The sequence below is a fragment of the Anabrus simplex genome, chromosome 7 (assembly GCF_040414725.1).
Source record: "Anabrus simplex isolate iqAnaSimp1 chromosome 7, ASM4041472v1, whole genome shotgun sequence".
Lineage (NCBI taxonomy): Eukaryota > Metazoa > Arthropoda > Insecta > Orthoptera > Tettigoniidae > Anabrus > Anabrus simplex.
The window spans coordinates 171,426,677-171,447,316 of NC_090271.1; the positions used below are offsets into that span (position 1 = coordinate 171,426,677).

Consider the following 20,640-nt stretch of genomic DNA (forward strand, 5'->3'; position numbering starts at 1 on the left):
TTTAAGTTTTAATATGTATAACTTTTGCTTTCTCAACGATTCATTTGTTTCTGTATTCGTCCCTGTTTTTGTCTCCTTGTAGGATGTGTATTGTTTAATGTAACACCTTGTGTAATATAAATGTCTACATGCTAGCCTATTTCCCACATTTTGGCTGATGATGACGCCAAACAGCGTCGAAACTAGTTCCAAGTGCAAATATATGTTATAAATAAACTATAACATTTTTGTATTGAAAAGGTGGACCCTTTTAAGTTTTCCTATCTTCCATTCTCAGTTCAATACGGACAAAAATGAAATTCTTAGATTTAAATGAATGGCATAGAGTCGTCTTTAGTCTTCTGTCTTGCCCGCAATGATCGCCAGAATCATGTGCGCCGACGTACCAGGGAGAGGGGCCGCCCAGATCTTATTGTCGAGAAGCACACAGAGCCAACACCAAGCATTATGGTCTGGGGAGCTATTGGCTTTAATGTGAAATCACAATTAATGCTTGTTGAGGGCACTATGACTGCTCGACAGTACGTTGATAGGGTGCTCAATCCAGTGGTTGTCCCTATGATGGTGAACATTGCTAATGGGATGTTTCAGTAGGACAATGCCCGGTTTCACACTGCACGTATCTCCAGAGAAGCTCTCCATGACATCACAACCTTAGAATGGCCCGCCAGATCCCTGGACCTCAGTCCTATTGAGCATGTGTGGGACATGTTGGGTCGACAACTGGCCAACCGTCCGCAGCCTCCTACAATTCTGGAACAACTGACCTGTGCAGTGCAGCAAGCATGGGCCACAATTCCTCAGGAAGCAATCCAGGGCCTTATTAACTCCATGCCTCAACGAATTCATCGATGTATTGCAGCTCGTGGTGGGCACATCCTGTATTGATTGTTGTCTGAACTTGCGGTCAGAGAGACCTGAATGTGTAATAATCAAAGCACAAACAAACACTCGTCCTGCATGTTCAATTGCAGCAATGAGGCACCACTTCTTCTGGGTGTTGCAATTTCCATTTTTGTCAGTGTAAGTGAAAAGATGATGAAAAGAAAATAGTAAATAAGGCACCAGTCAACTTGATCTGTATTACATGTAAAATATTGCGAGCATTAAGAGGGATATGTTAGGATGAAGAATGAATAGCAAAGAACCAGTATGGGTTAATAATAATTTCTCTTATGAAACATAGTGCAACCGCATCAGGACATAGCAGGTAAATTGACATAAAACTTTGAAAGCACTTGACAGAGTGGAAAATGGAATATGGTTGAGGAAGTGAAGGGGTATGGACTGTATACAAGAGTATGGCTATGGCTTTTCTCAAAATAGTTTCAAAATATTTAGTTTTGGGGACTTGCTTACATTTCTAGACACCAGCACTATCAGAATACTAAAGTTTATAGGCAGACTACTTAGATCAGTGCTCCACAATTTTTTTTATGATATATGCACATGCACATCCACACACACCCTCCCCCATTCCTTCCTTCCTTCCTTCCTTCCTTCCTTCCTTCCTTCCTTCCTTCCTTCCTTCCTTCCTTCCTTCCTTCCTTCCAACTGCTCGTACTTTATAGACACAAAATAAGGCTCACAAGTTCTTCTGTTTAGGCTTACCTGTCTAATTAATAATAATATAATTGGAGGTATAATAGTGCAGTGACTTTGTTGCTGGTTTCTCAACCAGTTGGCCAGTCTTCAATTACTTGTGACACAGGATTGGGATTTTCACATGAAAAATCACAAGGCCACAGGAAGGGCACCTGGCCTTAAATACCCTGCCAAAACCAAGCTGAGCAAGGGTGAGTGCCAGGCCTTAGAAAAATCTAAGAAAAATGGTAAAAGATTCCTGTTATTAATAATAATAATAATAATAATAATAATAATAATAATAATAATAATAATAATCATAATAATAATAATTTAACAAAATATACATTTATGCATGACTATCAAGCAAAATTATGCACTCAACAAAGAAAAGAGCAAATTCAGACATTTCACACACACTAAAACTAAATAATATCCTCAAAGCACTTTTGATCATAGCTGCACTCCTTTTTATTACTCTCCAGGTGGACAAAGGTGAGGGGGGTGGGGGTCCTAGGAGTAGCAACCCTGCCTCTTACACGGAGGCCATGGGTTTCATTCCCAGTCAGGTCAGAGATTTTTACATGAATCTGAGGGCTGGTTCAACCGCCACTCATCTTCGTAAGAACACACCTATAAAAAGTGAACTATTTGTAACAGAATGAATGACATGTTTTGTTCTTAAAGATCATCTCTGATTCTATCAAATCACTTTTAACCATGCAAATATATGTACATTATTGTTTATGTTGCATAAACATGTTAATGATTGTGAATTGGTGATATTATGAACACATGTGACAAATTATAGGAATGTAGAAATCCGTTATTGACACTTAGTAAATATTACATTATCTTGAAAATTTGTGCTGACTTCACATCTGTTCATCTCTATTATAACAGCTGGACTGATTTTATGTCATTGCCCTTGACTGCGGCATGTTAACATGAACCTGTCTGTAGGGGTGGTAGGGGAAGGGGGAAGGCAGAGGTGGGGGACAACTCTGCACAGCGGAGGGAGAGAAAAGTGCCACGTGGTTATAGTCTATTTGACTTAACATGTATTACAAAATTAATGCATGATAATGATATTTTGAAGAAATGAATGTGCAGTGATGAATTAAGAAGTACTTGGTATGACTTTAGTAATAAAATAATAGCCTGCAAAATGGTCTCAACTAGCAAGCCGGTGGCTAAATTCATAGAATTTAGTCTAGATAGGAATAAGGTAACCCACAATCCAGGTGAACTTTGCATTAGAGTAACCTCCATTGGGATTGATTAAGAGATGATTAAAGGTAATTTAAAATATTATTTTACCAAAATTTGAATTGAGTAGTACAAAAAAGGGGGGAGGTATGACGGAATTTTTCCAATGTGTGTGACCATCGAGATTGGTTTAGTGGGCTTTGTTATTGTGATGTGTATTTATCCTTTATGTTTAATGATTTTCTCTTCATTTTCTTTAACATCATTACAGCTTCATTGGACCATGTTTATTTAGGTTTCCAGCCATGTTTACGTATCCTTGCCCACATGTCCTTCATTCTCTTAATGTGAGCGTTTCTTCTGTCCTCTGACCTTGGAAGTCATTTCCCTTGTTTGATCTCATCTTCAGGTACCCTCCAATCCTGGATTTTTTGTTTACAGATATGTATATCTAGGACATCTTGTTCCATTATCCCGCTCAGCCTCAAATCGTCAGCCACTCCTTGGTGCCATCTGGGTTTACCTTTGAGATTCTAAATTTGTGTTAGGATCTGTTTCGTCAGTCTGCTGCCAGACATAAGGAACACATGACCAAAGAAAGTCAGCCTCCTTTTCCACATGACGTCCGTTACTTTGCCCACCTTGTTATGCACTTCTTCATTTTTTCTGAGCTTCCATGTTCCTTCCTTCTTTTTAATGGATCCTAAGATCTTTCTCCCTATCCTTCATTCTAGTTTCTCCAGTTCTCAATTTGAGGTTTTATTTCTCAAGTTCAGTGTTTCTGACACATATAAAACTTCTGGTCTTATAACTGGCTAGTAGTGTCGGATCTTAGCTCCCCTTGATAACGATCTCTTATTGTATATCTATTTTATATTTATTTTTGATGTGTAAAATTTTCAGGTGTTGATGTTTTTGAAATGGTGGGAGCTGTAATATACATTTTCTCCAAAGAAGATAATGGAAAAACATCTGGAAAGGAACAAGGAAATCGTCTTCGTATTTTTGGATTTGGAAAAAGCTTATGATACAGTTAAGAGAAAACATATATGGGAATGCCTACTGAAAAAGAATGTACCAAAATCATTAATTAACAAGATAAAAATTTTGTAACATGAGAGTAAAAGCAGTGTATAAGTGGGGAGTGGTGACTCTGAAACATTTTATACAAAAAAAATTCTCAAGCAAGGAAGTGCACTGTCACCATTATTGTTTATTATATTGATGGATGAAATCATAAAACATGTAAAACAGAGTATCAGTAGTGATGAAGTGGAATGCTTTAGTATTTGCAGATGATGTGGTGATTTGGGGAAAGGGAGAAAGGGAGAAAAGGAAGTACAAAGGAGACTGGACATTTGGCCATTTTTGTTCTGTACTCAACATCTCCTCAACATGTACTAAATGTACATAATAGAACTAATAGGCTTAAAGTTGGTTTTAATTGTTCTTTGAAGGTTAAGTATTTTGCTGTTTCTTGTAGCAGATTGTTTTCTTTTAGATGGTTTTCTATAATTTTAATTTATTCGTCTACCGGTACATTGGGGGCTGCCTGGCCTAGGCGGTAAAGGCGTGCTCAGTTTGCCCGGAAGGACGTGGGTTCGAATCCCCGTCACGAAGTCGTAGAATTTAAGAAACGAGATTTCCACTTCCAGAGGCGCATATGGCTCTGAGGTTCACTCAGCCTACACCAAAAGTGAGTAACAGGTTAATTGCTGGGGGCAAAGGTGGCCGGGCGTAGAGCTAACGACTCTACCCCATCACGTACCGAGGTTAACAATGGTGGAAGCCTTTACCTTCCACTCCTCCAAGGGCCTTCATGGCCTGTACGGAGGTGACTTTGCTTTGCTTTGCTTACTGGTACATTAGTGCACATATCGGTAATGTCAAAGGATATCATTCTTGCACTCTCCGTTATGTTTAGCTTATTTAGTTAGTTCTAGGTTGTTCATAATCGACCTGTATTCTTTGACAGAGATTTTTAATATTTGGTTGAGTTATTTGCTTACATTATAACTTGGCACACCTTTGAAATTTACAGTTTCTCTGATGGGGTATGAGTCTTTGTGTATTTTTGGGAGTGGTGGTGGGTATTATTGTTTTTAGAGGAAGTAAGCTACAACAACTAGGCAATCTATATATATAAAATAACTTGTCCTGACTGACTGACTGATTCATCATCGCCGAGCCAAAACTACTGGACATAAAGAAATGAAACTTTGGGGATACATTTATATTAAGAAGTAGGTGCTCGCTAAGAGAGGATTTTTGGATATTCGGTCGCTAAGGGGGTGAAAAAGGGGGGTGAAATTGTAAAATGAGTGTATCTATATCTCAAAACTTTAAAAGTTTACAGATGTAAAAATCGGTATTTAGAATCTTCCTTAAAAATAAGGAAACACGTATTTTTTTGTTTTCGGAAAATCCCAATAGGAGGGGTGAAAATGGGTGAAAAAGTGGTTGAATGCCTTTAATCAGGATACCGGTACGTATATCTCAGAAACTGAAGATATTACAGACCTGAAAATTGGTACTTTCGATCTCTCTTAAAAATAAAGAAACACGTATTTTTTGTTTTTGGAAAATCCAATTAATGGGAGGGTAAAAAGGGGGGTGAATTTTAAAAATGAGTTTATCTATATCTCAAAACTTTTAAAGTTTACAGATATAAAAATTGGTATTTAGAATCTTCATTAATAATAAAAAATCACGTATTTTTAATTTTCGGAAAATCCCAATAGGAGGGGTGAAAAGGGGTGAAAAATGGGTTGAATGCCTTTAATGAGGATACTTATATCTCAGAAACTGAATATATTACAGACGTGAATTTTAGTGTTTGGGATCTCCTTCAAAAATAAGGAAACACGTATTTTTTGTTTTTGGAAAATCCAATTAATGGGGGGGATGAAAAGGGGGTGAATTTTTAAAATGAGTGTATCTATATCTCAAAACTTTTAAAGTTTATAGGTGTAAAATATGGTATTTAGAATCTCCTCTAAAAATAAAGAAACACGTATTTTTTATTTTCGGAAAATCCCGATAGGAAGGGTGGAAAAGGGTGAAAAAAGCGTTGAATGCCTTTAATGAGGCTACTTATATTTCAGAACCTGAAGATATTTCAGACCTGAAAATTGGTATTGGGGATCCACTTTAAAAATAAGGAAACAAGTATTTTTTCGTTTCTGGAAAATCCAAATAATGGGGGGTGAAAAGTGGGGTGAATTTTTAAATTGAGTGTGTCTATATCTTAAAACTTTAAAAGTTTACAGATGTAAAAATTGGTATTTAGAATCTGCTTTAAAAAGAAAGGAACAGTTTTTTTTTTTTGTTTTCGGAAAATCCCAATAGGAGGGGTGAAACAGGGGTTGAATGCCTTTAATGAGGATACTTAAATCTCAGAAACTGAATATATTACAGACCTGAAAATTGGTATTTGGGATCTCCTTTCAAAATAAACAAACTTTTTTTTTTGCTTTTGGAAAATCCAATTAATGGGGGATGACAAGGGGGGGTGTTAATTTTTATACAGTATATCTCAAAAACTTAACATGTTACAGAAGTGAAAAATGGATTGACTTAATTGTATGAGAATACTTACATCTATTAAAAACTAAAGTTGTTAGGGCCTACAGACGTGAAAATTGGTATTTGGTTCTCCTTTAAAAACGAAGAAAAACCCGTTTAGGGGGGGAATCATCTTGGGGAGCGGGAGTGAAAAGGAATTGAATTCCTTTCATGAGGACACATAAATCAAAAACTGAAGAAGTTAGAGTCGTGATAATTGGTATTTAGACGATCCTTTTCTATTAAAGAAACAAGTATTTTTTGCCGGAAAATTCGCTTGGGGGGGGGGGGGAGGAGTGTGAAAGTGAAAAAAGTGAATTATTTTTATCTCAAAACTAAAGGTAATAGACGTGAACATTGGTGTTTGGAATCTCCTTTAAACATAAAGAAACACGCCTTCTTTTAGTTTTTTTTGGGGGGGGGGGTGTAAATAAATTTAACGGCGGTGGGGTTTAAACTGAGGTGAGACCAATTGATTTTACTGTTCATAATGTATTTATAAGGAGCCTCCGTTGCTCAGGCGGCATCGCACCGGCCTCTCACAGCTGGGTTCCGTGGTTGAAATCCTGGTCTCTACATGTGACATTCGTGCTGGACAAAACGGAGGCAGGACAGGTTTTTCCTGTCACCATTCATTCCAGCAACACTGTCCCATATCATTTCATTTCATTTGTCATTCATTAATCATTGCCCCAGAGGAGTGCGACAGGTTTCGGCAGCCGGCACAATTCCTGTTGTCGCCGTTAGATGGGGGCTTTATTCATTCCATTCCTGACCCTGTGGAATGACTGAAAACAGGCTGTAGATTTTCGATGTACTTATTCTGATCATAAACCGATCATTTTTAATCTTTCCTGGGTTCATTTTCAAGAGCCATCTTTTCCTTCGGAGAACGTTCTTAGATTACAGTAGATTCTCCTGATATATAAATAAAAATTTTAACACATTTGAAATAAACGATAGGAATGCGATTGACCGTCCTATTGTTCACCTCTATAATAAGATCAATAATGCACGGAAGTATGTCATTCGTATCGCCAGAAATCCCGCACACTTGCCTACGCGCGACAATGGTGCTGCTCATATTCTCAACAATGACAATGACAGCACATGTAATTTACCGCCAAGTAGCGGTCTTGCATCTTGCTGTGGGGTCCAGAACATAATAATAATAATAATAATAATAATAATAATGTTCTGGACCGTCGTCAAATGTGCGGACCGCGCTGGAAACGGGTCCTGGACGGGTAATGACTAAGAATGCAGTCCGACCGCGGGTTCAGTACCGCCAAGGCACCCAAGACGACACCACGCCAGATCTCCTGAAGGATTTGATATATATCAAAAATGCTTTTAGGAAAAGATAGCAAAGATTTAGGGACCCAACTGGCCGGGTGGAATACCTGGACTTAGCCCGAGAAGTACGAAATCGATTGCTGGAAAGAAAGATTGAAGGATGGGAGGAAACTTGCCGTAATCTATTAGAAAACGAGTCAGATCGCGAATTTTGGCGGATTCCCTCAGAGAACGAGTCAGATCGCGAATTTCAGCGGATTATATATAAAACAATAAGCATTCAATTATAAATTTCAGTATAATACCATAGCGAAGCACGGGTATCTTGCTAGTCATCTATATATATATATAAAATAACTTGGACCGACCGACCGACCATTGCCGAGCCAAAACTACTGGACATGAAGAAATGAAATTTTGGGGATATATTCATATTAAGATGTAGGTGCTCACTAAGGATTTTTGGATATTCCTTCGCTGAGGGGGTGAAAAGGGGAGTGAAATTTTAAAATGAGTGTATCTATATCTCAAAACTTTAAAAGTTTACAGATGTGAAAATTGGTATTTAGAATCTTCTTTAAAAATAAGGAAGCACGTATTTTTTTGTTTTCAGAAAATCCCTATAGGAGGGGTGAAAAAGGGGTTGAAAGCCTTTAATCAGGATACTGGTACTTATATCTCAGAAACTGAAATTACAGACCTGAAAACTGGTAATTTTGATCGCTTTTAAAGATAAAGAAAAACATATTTTTTTGTTTTTGGAAAATCCAATTAATGGGAGGGTGAAAATGGGGGGGGGGGGGAATTTTTAAAACGAGTGCATCTATATCTCAAATCTTTTAAAGTTTACAGGTGTAAAAATTGGTATTTAGAATCTTCATTAAAAATAAAGAAACACGTATTATTTTGTTTTTGGAAAATCCTATAAATGGGGTGGTGAAAAAGGGGGAATTTTTAAAATGAGTGTATCTATATCTCAAAAATTTTAAAGTTTATAGATGTAAAAATTGGTATTTAGAATCTCCTTTACAATAAGGAAACATGTATTTTTTTGTTTTCAGAAAATCCCAATAGGAAGGGTGGAAAAGGATTAAAAATGGGTTGAATGCCTTTAATGAGGCTACTTATATTTCAGAACCTGAAGATCTTACAGACCTGAAAATTGGTGTTTGGGATCTCCTTTAAAAATAAACACGTATTTTTTTGTTTTTGGAAAATCCAATTAATGAGGGGTTAAAAGGGGGCGAATTTTAAAATGAGTGTATATATATCGCAAAACGTTTAAAGTTTATAGATGTAAAAATTGGTATTTAGAATCTCCTTTAAAAATAAAGAAGCACATATTTTTTTGTTTTCTGTAAATTCCAATAGGAGGGGTGTAAAAGGGTGAATAATGGGTTGATTGCCTTTAATGAGGTTACATATATCACAGAAACTGAAGATATTACAGAACTGAAAATTTGTATATGTGATCTCCTCTAAAAATAAATAAACACTTTTTTTTTTGCTTTTGGAAAATCCAATTAATGGTGGTTAAACAGGAGTGACAAATTGGAGTGAATTTTTTGAAAGACTATATCTACAGAATATCTGAGAACCGTAAAATGTTACAGATGTAAAAAGTTGGTATGTGGAATCTCCTGTAAATGTAAAGAAATAAAGGTGATTTGTTTTTGGAAACTCCACTTAAGGGGAACTAAAAAGGGGTGTAATTTTAAAATGAGAATTTCTACAGTATATCTCAAAAACTTAACAGGTTACAGAAGTGAAAAATGGTATTGTTTTATCTCTATTAAAAATAAAGAAACGTGTATTTTTAGTTTTCGGAAATACCACTTGGGTGGAGGGAGGGGGTAAAAGTGACTGAAAATGGTGTTGAATTTTTTTAATTAGGCTACTGATATCTCGAAAATGAAGATGTTACAGACGTGAAATTTGATATTTTGAATCTGCTTTAAAAGTAAAGAAACACGTATTCTTGGAAAATCCATGAAAGGGGGGGGGGGGTGAAGGAATTGAAAAATGAATTGACTTAATTGTATGAGAATACATACATCTGATAAAAACTAAAGTTGTTACAGACGTGAATATTGGTATTTTGATCTCCTTTAAAAACAAAGAAAAGCGCGTTTTGGGGGGGGGGGGGACAATCTTGCGGGGCGGGAGTGAAAAGGAGTTGAATTCCTTTCATGAGAACACACAAATCAAAAACTGAAGAAGTTAGTCATGATAATTGGTATTTAGAAGATCCTTTACTATTAAAGAAACAAGTATTTGTTGTTGAAAAATTCACTTGGAGGGGAGGGGGAGGAGTGTGAAAGGAAGTGAAAAAAGTTAGTTATTTTTATGGGGATACTTATATCTCAAAACTGAAGGTAATAGACATGAACATTGGTGTTTGGAATCTCCTTTAAACATAAAGAAACACGACTGCTTTTAATTTTTTTGGAGGGGGGTGTAAATAAACTTAACGGTGGTGGGGTGTAAAAGGAGGTGAGACCAATTGATTTTACCGTTCATAATGTACTTATAAGGAGCCTCCGTTGCTCAGGCAGAAGCGCGCCGGCCTCTCACAGCTGGGTTCCGTGGTTCAAATCCCGGTCACTCCATGTGACATTTGTGCTGGACAAAACGGAGACGGGACAGGTTTTTCTATGGATGCTCCAGTTTTCCCTGTCATCATTCATTCCAGCAACACTATCCGATATTTCATTTCATTTGTCATTCATCGATCATTGCCCCAGAGGAGTGCTTTGGCAGCCGGCACAATTCCTATTATTCATTCCATTCCTGACCCTATCAAATGACTGGAAACAGGCTGTGGATTTTCGATGTACTTATTCTGATCATAAACCGATCATTTTTAATCTTTCCTGGGTTCGTTTTCAACAGCCATCTTTTCCTTCGGAGAACGTTCTTAGATTACAGTAGATTCTCCTGGCATATAAATAAAAATTTAAACACATTTGAAATAAATGATAGGAATGAGATTGACCATCAAATTGTTCACCTCTATAATAAGGTCAATAACACATGGAAGTATGTCATTCGTATCACCCGAAAACCCGCACACTTACCTACGCGGGACAATGGTGCTGATCAAATTGTCAACAATGACAATGGCAGAGGATGTAATTTACCGCCAAGTAGCGGTCTTGCATCTTGCTGTGGGGTCCAGAACATCTAATAATAATAATTATAATAATAATAATAATCTGGACCATCGTCAAATGTGTGGACCATGCTCGAAACGGGTCCTGGACGGGTAATGACTAAGAATGCAGTCTGGCCGCGGGTTCAGTACCGGCAAGGCACCCAAGAAGACACCACGCTGGATCTCCTGAAGGATTTGATCCATATTAAAAATACTTATAGGAAAAGGTGGCAAAGATTTAGGGACCCAACTGACCGAGTGGAATACCTGGACCTAGCCCGGGAAGTACGAAATCGATTGCTGGAAAGAAAGATTGAAAAATGGGAGGACACTTGCCGTAATCTATTAGAAAACAAATCAGATCGCAAATTTTGGCGGATTCTCGCAGAAAACGAGTCAGATCGAGAATTTCGGTGGATTATATATGTAAAACAATAAGCATTCAATTTTAAATTTCAGTATAATACTGTAGCGAAGTGCGGGTATCTTGCTAGTTGTCTATATAACACTAATCAGAGAGAAAGAACGGAAGGGATCCGACACTTTGAAAAATGAAGGTATCAGCCAAAGGAACACAAGGGCCACAAAGTGCGTGAAAATGAAAGACTGATGATGATGATGCTTGTTGTTTAAAGGGGCTTAACATCGAGGTCATCAGCCCCTAATGGTACGAAATGAAATAACAAAAAATTCAAAGTCATCCACTGACCAAAATAAAATAAAAAATGTCATGAAGAATGAATGGATGGACATGAACCCTATAAAAAAACAAAAAAGAAAAAAAACAGTGGATCAGACACAAAAAAAAAAGATCGTGAATAACAGTATTACTGACCAAGGGACCATTTATAAAGCACAATGATGCTTGATGTCTGAAGGGGTGCTAAATTCACGTCTAAGGCCCCACAGAATGGTACATGTCACGAGTAAAATAGAACCATGGTATGTGTCATTTTGGGGTACTGATCAAAAGTAGCGAAGATTCACAGTGGTCCACACAAGATGGTAGTACTCACAAGTATTGCAATTCGTACAGGGAACGTAGACCTATGGTGTTTCTCACACAATGGCGCCACTCATAGCCAACGCAAAACGGTAAGGTTCCTCACCTAGGTGTACTAGTCATGAGCGCCGGTCCATGGTGTTCCTCACATAGTGGGTACCAACCACAGGCAACGCTGACCCACGGTGCCGCTCATATAGCGGTACAACTCACAGGCTACGCCCAGACCCACGGTGTTGCTCGCATGGGTACAATGCATGGGTACTGGAATCCACCAGGCCAGGCTTTTTACTGCAACTAATCAAAAACCTATTTCGTACCAATTTAGTGATACTACTCGCAAGTACATGCAACACATGGTGTTCCCCGCATGATGGTATGAATCAAGAGTAGTTTCATGGTTCTAATTCAATCATCCCTTGGTCGCCCCTTGTAGTCGCCTCTTACGACAGGCAGGAGATACCGCGGGTGTAGTCTACAGGTGCGTCCCCCACCCGCAGGGGGTAGTGTGTTTGGTCCGCGAGAGGTATTTTATTTTCCTCAAGTCTGCCGGCAAGCCGGTTAGGACCCCCCTATCCGCCACCTGGGACGTGCCACGTGGGAGTATCACCTCTCCCCCTGCTACGCCTGTGTAGCAGGTTCGTGGAAATGAAAGACTCCCTAGGCCTTGCGACCTAATACTGTCGGGGTTGGAAAAGAACAAGAGTTGACCAAGGGAGGTCAAATAGGATAGATGAAAGTGAGGAGCCTGGCACAAGCAAGTGGAAGCAATACCAGGACTCTGTTCAGGGCCCCATGGCCGCCAATCCACACTCCCAAGTTAAGAGCTCTTGGGGCACTTTTAGTTGCCTTTTACGACCGGCAAGGGATACCATGGGTGTTATTCTACTGCCCCCACCCACAGGGGTTGATTTTGGGGAGGGTTCTTAGTGTTGGGAGTTTGGAATTTTTTATGGTCTCTCTTTTTCCTGCTTTGTTAGGATAAGGTCTATATTTTTCATCACTTATCTTGTTTTGAAATTTATGTGTTGGTTCGTGCTGGACAACTTGCATTCTGTTGTTGTTAATAAATTCTTTTGTTTTTTCTGTGTACTCATTTTCTTCATTATGACTGTTGTCTGCTTGTGTGATGATTAGGTTCTCAATTATTTTGCAGTCTTGAGTTTTGATATTCGGATGGTTAATTTTTATGTCAAATTATTTTTAGGGCTTTGTTGGTGGCTACGATTGTTATTATTTCTCTTTGTGGTATGGTTATGTTTTCACAGGCAATTTCTACATCAGTGATTAGTTGATTTATATTATTTTCCATGTGACATTCGTAATAGTTGAACGTGAAACTCTTTCCTTGTAGATTTATTTATTTTTTTTTATTTTTTTTTATTTTTTTTTTTTTTTATTTTTTTTGAGAAGGTTGTTTTGGATCTGTCAATTACTCAAGGGTGGAAATCTATAAGTTTGCCATAGTCTTCTTTTTTTTTTGCTTAGTTTGTTTATTGCTTAGGTTTTCTTTTAGGATACTTGTGTAAATAGTCAGTGCAAGATATCCATTGAGTGGGGTGCCAATAGTTGTTTAGATTTCTTCTTCTTCTTCTTTTATGACCACATAGGATCACTTTAGTCAGTCCGTCGTTCAGGTCTCTTTGAAGGGATTGTTCAGGCTTTGTGGTCCTCCCAGTACTTCTTCAGATGCTCCGATCTTCGTACCCTTTCCTAAGTTGAAAATATGTATGTTGTTGGTTTTGTTTTGTGTAAGGGTAAAGCGGAGGTTTGTATTCTTGAGTTTTGTATTCAATTTTATCTTATTTGTAGTGTCTTCAGTTGTAAGGCCTATTTCCTTCAGATCCTCTCTTACTTCTCTGATCTATTTACATCCTGTTGTGGTATTTTTTGAGACGAGATTGTGTTGTGTTAGTTGTTTCAGAAGTCTCGAATCCTGCATCCTCATGATATGTCCAAAGAATCCCAGTCTCCTCTTACGCATAGTATCTGTAATTGATGCAGGTTCTTCCAATCCTCCTTTCAATTTTCTGAAGTCTGTCAATCTTTGATTGTTTATTCAGGTGAAAAAGTGTTTCTGCTGCATATGTAGCTTCCAGTTTTATAACTGTGTTGTAGTGTTTTATTGTTGCATTTATTGATAGACAGTTCTTTTTGTAGATATCCCATGTTAATTTTTGTGCTTTAGCTAATCTATTTGTTCTTATTTGGATTAGATTTTGTCATTTAGGTTATGTGTTATTACTTCTCTAAGATATTTAAATTGAGTTACTATTTTGATTTTATTACCATTTATGGTTGGTTTTTGGGGCATAATTTCTGTTTTTTCAAATGATATTTTGAGGCCAATTTTATTTGCATTGTTTTGAAGTTCTGATATCTGGGTTTTTTCTTTAACATTTTTTGTTAATTTCTTGTCTCTTTATAAATGCAAATTTTACTTCATTATTTACCCATAGCAACTGTGATTGAGATGTTCATGTTTTAAAACAATGTAAACTTCTAACTTTCATGCATTTTGAAAGAAGTAATGGACCTGTATAATCCATGAGTTAGGTGCTAAGACTCTTTCCATTCATTAATGTGTGTTACAGATGTGCGTCAATCAACATTGTGTGGATGCTGATTTCCTGAGAATGAGTTACCCATCATGTGCTCAGAACTGCAGTGGAAATGGAGTCTGTAACAATCTTGGTCACTGCCATTGCAAATCTGGATTTGCTCCACCTTTGTGTGACAAACCTGGTACTGGAGGAAGTGAAGATAGCGGTCCAGTACCCAACTTAATTGGTGAAGAGAATGAAGACAGCATTCATCACGATTCCACTACAGAAAGAGGTCATGGTGATGAAGAGAGTCAAAATACAGGAGAGTCAGGCAGACTCAATGGTTTGTATTGCAATATTTCCTTTATCAGTTTGTAATTTGTGTGGAAAAGTTTGCTGTCAAACATTGTGCATGGTATTACAGTACTCAAATTTATCGTTACTGTTTGTTAGATAAACTGTGTTGTTAGAATACACATAAGTAAAGAGAACATTACACATATCCAGAATATTCAATTTTGTGGTACATGTTGCATGATATAAGCTTGCATTCAGAAGATGATTAGTTTGAACTCTACTGTCAGAAGCTCAAAAACTGGTTTCCAACTTTTCCATTTTCATGCTAGATGAGGGTTGCTACTTTTTATAAGTTAAAATCTGGGATACTTTACATTCATCTTTAAAATATGAAAAAGAAAATAAATAAAAATACATTCATTAACTTCCTTTTAGTAGATGTTAAAAACCCTGAAATTTCAATTGAAGTATCAGACTTCATTAAAAGGCTTAATATTTGTTAAATAAATAAATAAATAACTCATATGATTTCATGGATAGAATCGCTTTCTTCCAAGACCATAAGAGAACTAGGATTCACCAACAAAATCAATAAGTTGGTGTAAGGCACACTGCACAACACCACTTCCAAAGTAAAGTTTAGAGAACAGCTCTCGGAGAGCTTCCAAATCAAAACAGGGGTGAGGAAAGGAGCCAGAATCTCATGCATATTATTTAACTGTGTCCTGGAAGAGATCATCAGGGAATGGATCAGATTCCTACCAGTGAACACCGAATTAAGGATGAGGAACAAAGCAGACAATCTAAGGATCCCATGCCTGGTATTTGCTGATGGCCTGACCCTACTAGCAAAATTGACATGCAAGAGGCTACTACGCAACTCCAACCACTACACTCAATAGCGGTAAAAACAGGTCTCCTCATCAACATCAGAAAGACCAAATTCATTGCAAATATCGAAGATGCCCTTAGAACGATGAGAGTCATTGATACCAAGCATATCAAGAGAGCCAACACTGTGAAGTACCTTGAAGAATGGATTTCAGAAGACCTCAGTGAAACCGTTGCTCTCGAACAGAGGAGAATCTAACTAGACAAGGCATATCATGCCAGCAAAAAACTGTATGCCTTAAAATATCTATCAACAAGCATCACTTTTGAGTAGTCTTATGAATTTCAAACTTTAATTGTAATTTCTATTTCTGTTTGTGCTTAGTAATAACCTGTTGTAATTAGGATACATCTGAACATAGTTTAAAATTACTGTAGTATCTGAATGTAGTTTAAGATTACCATAGTGTATTATAGTATCTTATTAGAAATTAGTGTGTTTACTCTATTACTGGGCCAGCCCGCCTGGTGGCCATGATCATTAAGGCACTGAAGTCTAAACTGTCTGACACTGAGGTCAGCTGGTTCGAGTCCCGTTGGTCGAAACAATTTCCACCATCAGAATGTTAGCCGGCAGGGTAGGGGAGATGGTGGTATACAATTTCTAATCACTAGATTGTGTGCCAAAAGCCAGGATTAAATTCCAAACCTCTCCGCAGTGCTCATATGGAGTGAAGGCATATGACGCTGTTGATGGTAATTTGTCCGTTGGATTGGGACGTTAAGCCTTGAGCAGACCTCTTGGTGCTATTTGACAGGAGCAGGCTATGTGCCAGCACCAGGTTTCACCCTCTCCCTACTATCATATATCACATCATTCATTTCATCACATTAACTCCTCTGATGAGGTTGACGTCAGGAAGGGCATCTGGTCATAAAAAACCCACCATGACAGATTCATCTCACCTCATACCCGACCCTGTAGAGAAACGGGACAAGGGTTGGACAAACAAACATTCTATTACTGGGCCGATGACCTTAGATGTTAGGCCCCTTTAAACAACAACCATCATCATCATCATCATCATCATCATCATCATCATCATCATCATCATCATCATCATCATCATCATCATCATTCTATTACTGTAAAATATTTGTGTAGTATCTGTGGTATCTGTAGTAACTCTCTTACTAGAATTCTGTTGTAGTAATTAGGGTAGACTTAACTGCAGTTTAGAATTTCAGGTTCCCTATGGGAATCAACATTATATCATCTGATGGCCAGGCAGGCATCAATTTTTTGAAATGAGACAAAGTTTCGCATAGTGCACAATGGCACTGCCGGTGGCTTCATGTAGCCTACGCAGTGGCCTCCATGGTATGCACTAGCCATGCGTCTTGGTGGGTGTGCTATTTACCAACTGATGAGCCCAACTTAGCACATTGGAGTGAAACGCTGGCAACCAAGAATGAGTTAGCTGGAAAATTTATAATGTCCAATAACGGACCAACTATATTGGTATTGTAAATTTACTCATTCGGAACAAATATTTCAGGTTCCCTATGGGAATCAACATCTTTATCATCGTTCCACAATTTCTCGAATTTCTGGAGGATCTGGAAGTTCTCAAATTTCTAGGTGCACACATTGCAGGGTTCGATCCCGCACGAGAATACTGAGAGGCGAGCCATGATGAGCACACAAGTCCCCCGTATGGTATTCAACTCACTTGTATCACTGTCGAATAAATTCATTTTTGCTTTAAATATAGCATTGATTCATTACAAGTGGGATACTTCAAATGTTCATGAAACTGACACCTGAATCTTTGAATCAAACACCTCATTGAATCACACATGTGAAAGGTTCATGCAATTGATACTTGAAAATAAAACAATTGAACTGAGTAACTTTTCTAAACGCTTCATTCTTCAGACTGACGCCTCTTCCTCAGGCATATCCGGAGTTCTTCTACAGGAATTTCAAGAAGGGCGTCATCCTATTTCTTATGCTTCCCATGCCCTGAATCCTGCTGAGCGCAATTATTCCATTTATGAGTTGGAAGCCCTGGCGGTTGTCTTCTCCTTAGAATGCTTCAGAATGTACCTGGAACATCTCCCTTTCGATCTGGAAACTGACAATCAGGCGTTGAGTTGGGTACTGGCCAAGCCGCGAAAGACCGGTCGTCTAGCACGATGGGCAGTGCGCATCTCAGCCTTCCAATTTGAAGCCCGCCACATTCGTGGCACGGAAAACGTTGTGGCTGATGGCTTCAGTAGAATGTTCCATCCAGACAGCTCTGACCCTCAATCCGAGCCAGTAGACTTATCTTCCGAACAAGTATCAGCTTTTGTCAATGTTGTTCTCACTGACTCTCCCTTCCTTTTCAAGAATATTGCCAAACATCAAAAGGATGATCCTGAGTTAAAAGCCATTGTCGACAGGATTAAATTCGGTGAGCATGTTAAGCCCTATATTCTTAAGAATGGTGTCTTGTGTTGTCCTGCTCGTGGTCGTAGAGACCCCAAAATTGTAGTCCCAACTAACCTGGTCCCGGCTCTCTTCAAATACTTTCATGAATCCCCAGTGGGCGGTCATTTGGGCGTTTTCAAAACAAGAGAAAAAATCCGTAACCACTTTATTTGGAAATCCATGGATAGTGAGATCCGTACCCTTGTCAAGTCCTGTAAGATTTGCAACATCAGTAAACCTGCCCCGAATACTCGTCTAGGTCTCTTGTCTTCTGAGCAAGCTTCTCGCCCCATGGAAAGACTGTTCATAGACTATATTGACCCTTTCCCGAGATCTCGAAATGGTCATTGTTTCATACTCGCGTGTGTTGACGCCTTTTCGCGTTTTATGTGGCTGTTCCCCACTAGGATAGCTAACGCCAACACCACCATCTCGTGCTTGAAACAGATATTCGCCTCGTTTGGACCCTGTCAATTCTTGGTAAGTGATAATGCAAGAGCCTTTACTTCTGCCCAGTTCCGGAATTTCTGTTTTGATCTATCCATTGCTCATGTAACCACTACCCCGTATTACCCGAAGCCCAATTATGCTGAGAGAGTGAATCGTAACCTGCGATCTGCCCTAATCGCTTATCACTCCTCAGACCACTCCAAGTGGGATTCCTCATTGAATTGGTTGTCATTTGCATTTAACACTGCTGTCCATGAAAGCCACAAGCAAACCCCTGCTTCGTTGATGTTGGTTTTTACTCCAAATTCTCCTCTATCTAACCTATGGTCAATTAATGATCTTCTGCCCGACGATGCCAGCCCAGAAAAGATCCGAGCTAATTGGCACCGTGCACGAATGAACTTGAAGGTTTATTACGCTAAGGTCCAGCGTAATTACAACCACGGGCGAAGACCGCACGATCTCTCTGTGGGTGACCAGGTGTTTATTAGAACACATCCCATCAGTAGTGCTGCGGACCATGTTATCAGTAAGTTGGCCCCCAGGTTTCGAGGTCCTTGCACCATCTTAAAGTTCCTCACCTTGGTGACATTATTGGTGAGCGATCCCGAAAGGAAAAGGATCAGCAGAGTACATCTCTCCCAGATCAAGGTGCCTTAAGTCTGGTAGGGAAGGGTAAATACCATCGATGGTGACCTTGTAGATTTAGTTGTAACTTATTTGTAAGAATTTAGTTGTAAAATAATTTTATTGTGAGGTTATTTATAAGGTTTTAGTTATAAGATAATAATAAGTTTTATTGTAAGTTAGTTGTAAGTAATTGTGTAAGTGAATACTTTAGGTATCCTCTAGTGTAATCAATTTGGTATTATAAGTTAGATAAGTTTTAGTTTAGGGTCACTACTTGGAATTTTCTTCCTTTTACGGTCAGGTTTAGGGCACCCTCCTATAGTTTCTTTTCACCCCCACCATAATCTTGTCACGTGAATTGTAGATAGCAGTGCTTACCCCGGGGCTAGTGCCCTAATATCCCTGGTGTGCGAGGGAGAGTCCCTACTGCATACTTATTAAGCCACCCATTGGGTGACTCTACGCGATCTTGAGCCCAGCAGCATACTTTCCCCTCAAAGTATTCCCCTATCTGCTGCGGTTTGTCTGTGTTACAGCGGCTGCAGTGACCAGCTTCTTCGGGCAGCAACCTGAAGTGCCAAATTGGGAGGCACACTGTGTGCCTTGGGCATCACCATCCGGCACCACTATCCTGCGGGGAATGTCCTATTGGTGGCAGGCGGACTGGACGGTGTCTCACCCCTGCTTATTTGGTGCAAGAGACCACTGAACTGCATCTCACCTAGGTGTCAGGTTTGGACTGACATTGAATGAAGGCTGGCGGCAAACGACCGTGTCGGCAGCCGCATCACCAGCAAGAACCTGTGGCCTAGCTGTGCTGTGACTGTTGTGGGAAAGTAGTGCAAAAGTGTTTGCAACAAGTGAGGAGTTTTGGTATTTCTAGAATTTGGAAGAAAGTATGGTGTACATGATTTGGTGGACAGACTACAAATTGTCTAATCATCTGTGAAAGAAGGCATTTTGAAGTGCAATGTGACAATCCATGTGGATTTTGTGATATTTATTCAAGAGGTGGATCTATATTATTTTTGAAAATTATGTGACAGTTTGTGTTGGTTGGTTATCGCAAAGGTTACTTCAAGAAATCATGTGTGTTAAAGTAATGTACCTTTACTATTGGTACTGTGTGAAAACGTTCTATCGCTTGCTCCCCAGTGATGTTATATTATTGGTCGAGCAGGGCTCGACTTTCGGGGGGAGGAAGATGTTACAAGTGAAATATGTAATGCGAGTGGAATGTATTTTTTTTTGAAGTCTTTGTTTGTAAAATACAATATGATGTTTTATTTTTATTGACCTAACCTGTACTGTATAATGTTGTAACATAGGCATTTGTAAATAGTAGAATTCTGTCTATAGTTCCTGGAAAGATCTAGAAAGTTACATAACTTTTGTACAGAGTTTGTTACTTTGTTGGTATGTGTTCTAGAAAGTGTGTTCTGTCTAGTCTGGAAAAATACGACTTTCGCGATCATGCGTATTCTAGAATGTTAGTCAAAGTTCTCGATCGAAAGTAAGGTTGTGATTGGTGAGTCTAGGTGGAGATAGGGAACACGTGCACGCTGATTGGTTGCCTCCAAGGCCAGTAATTCCTATATAT

The 20,640-nt window shown here is 38.8% G+C and overlaps 1 protein-coding gene across 2 annotated transcripts in view; it reads left to right on the forward strand.

Annotated features, from left to right (window-relative positions):
• The window catches only part of LOC136877420 (zinc metalloproteinase-disintegrin-like 4a), a 194,720-nt gene that overhangs the window by 159,308 nt on the left and 14,772 nt on the right, over positions 1 to 20,640 (forward strand). For both annotated transcript variants that reach the window (XM_067151441.2, XM_067151443.2), the window contains one exon: positions 14,405 to 14,699. In XM_067151441.2, coding sequence (XP_067007542.2) covers positions 14,405 to 14,699 — 295 coding nt within the window. The remainder of the gene's footprint in view (positions 1 to 14,404; positions 14,700 to 20,640) is intronic.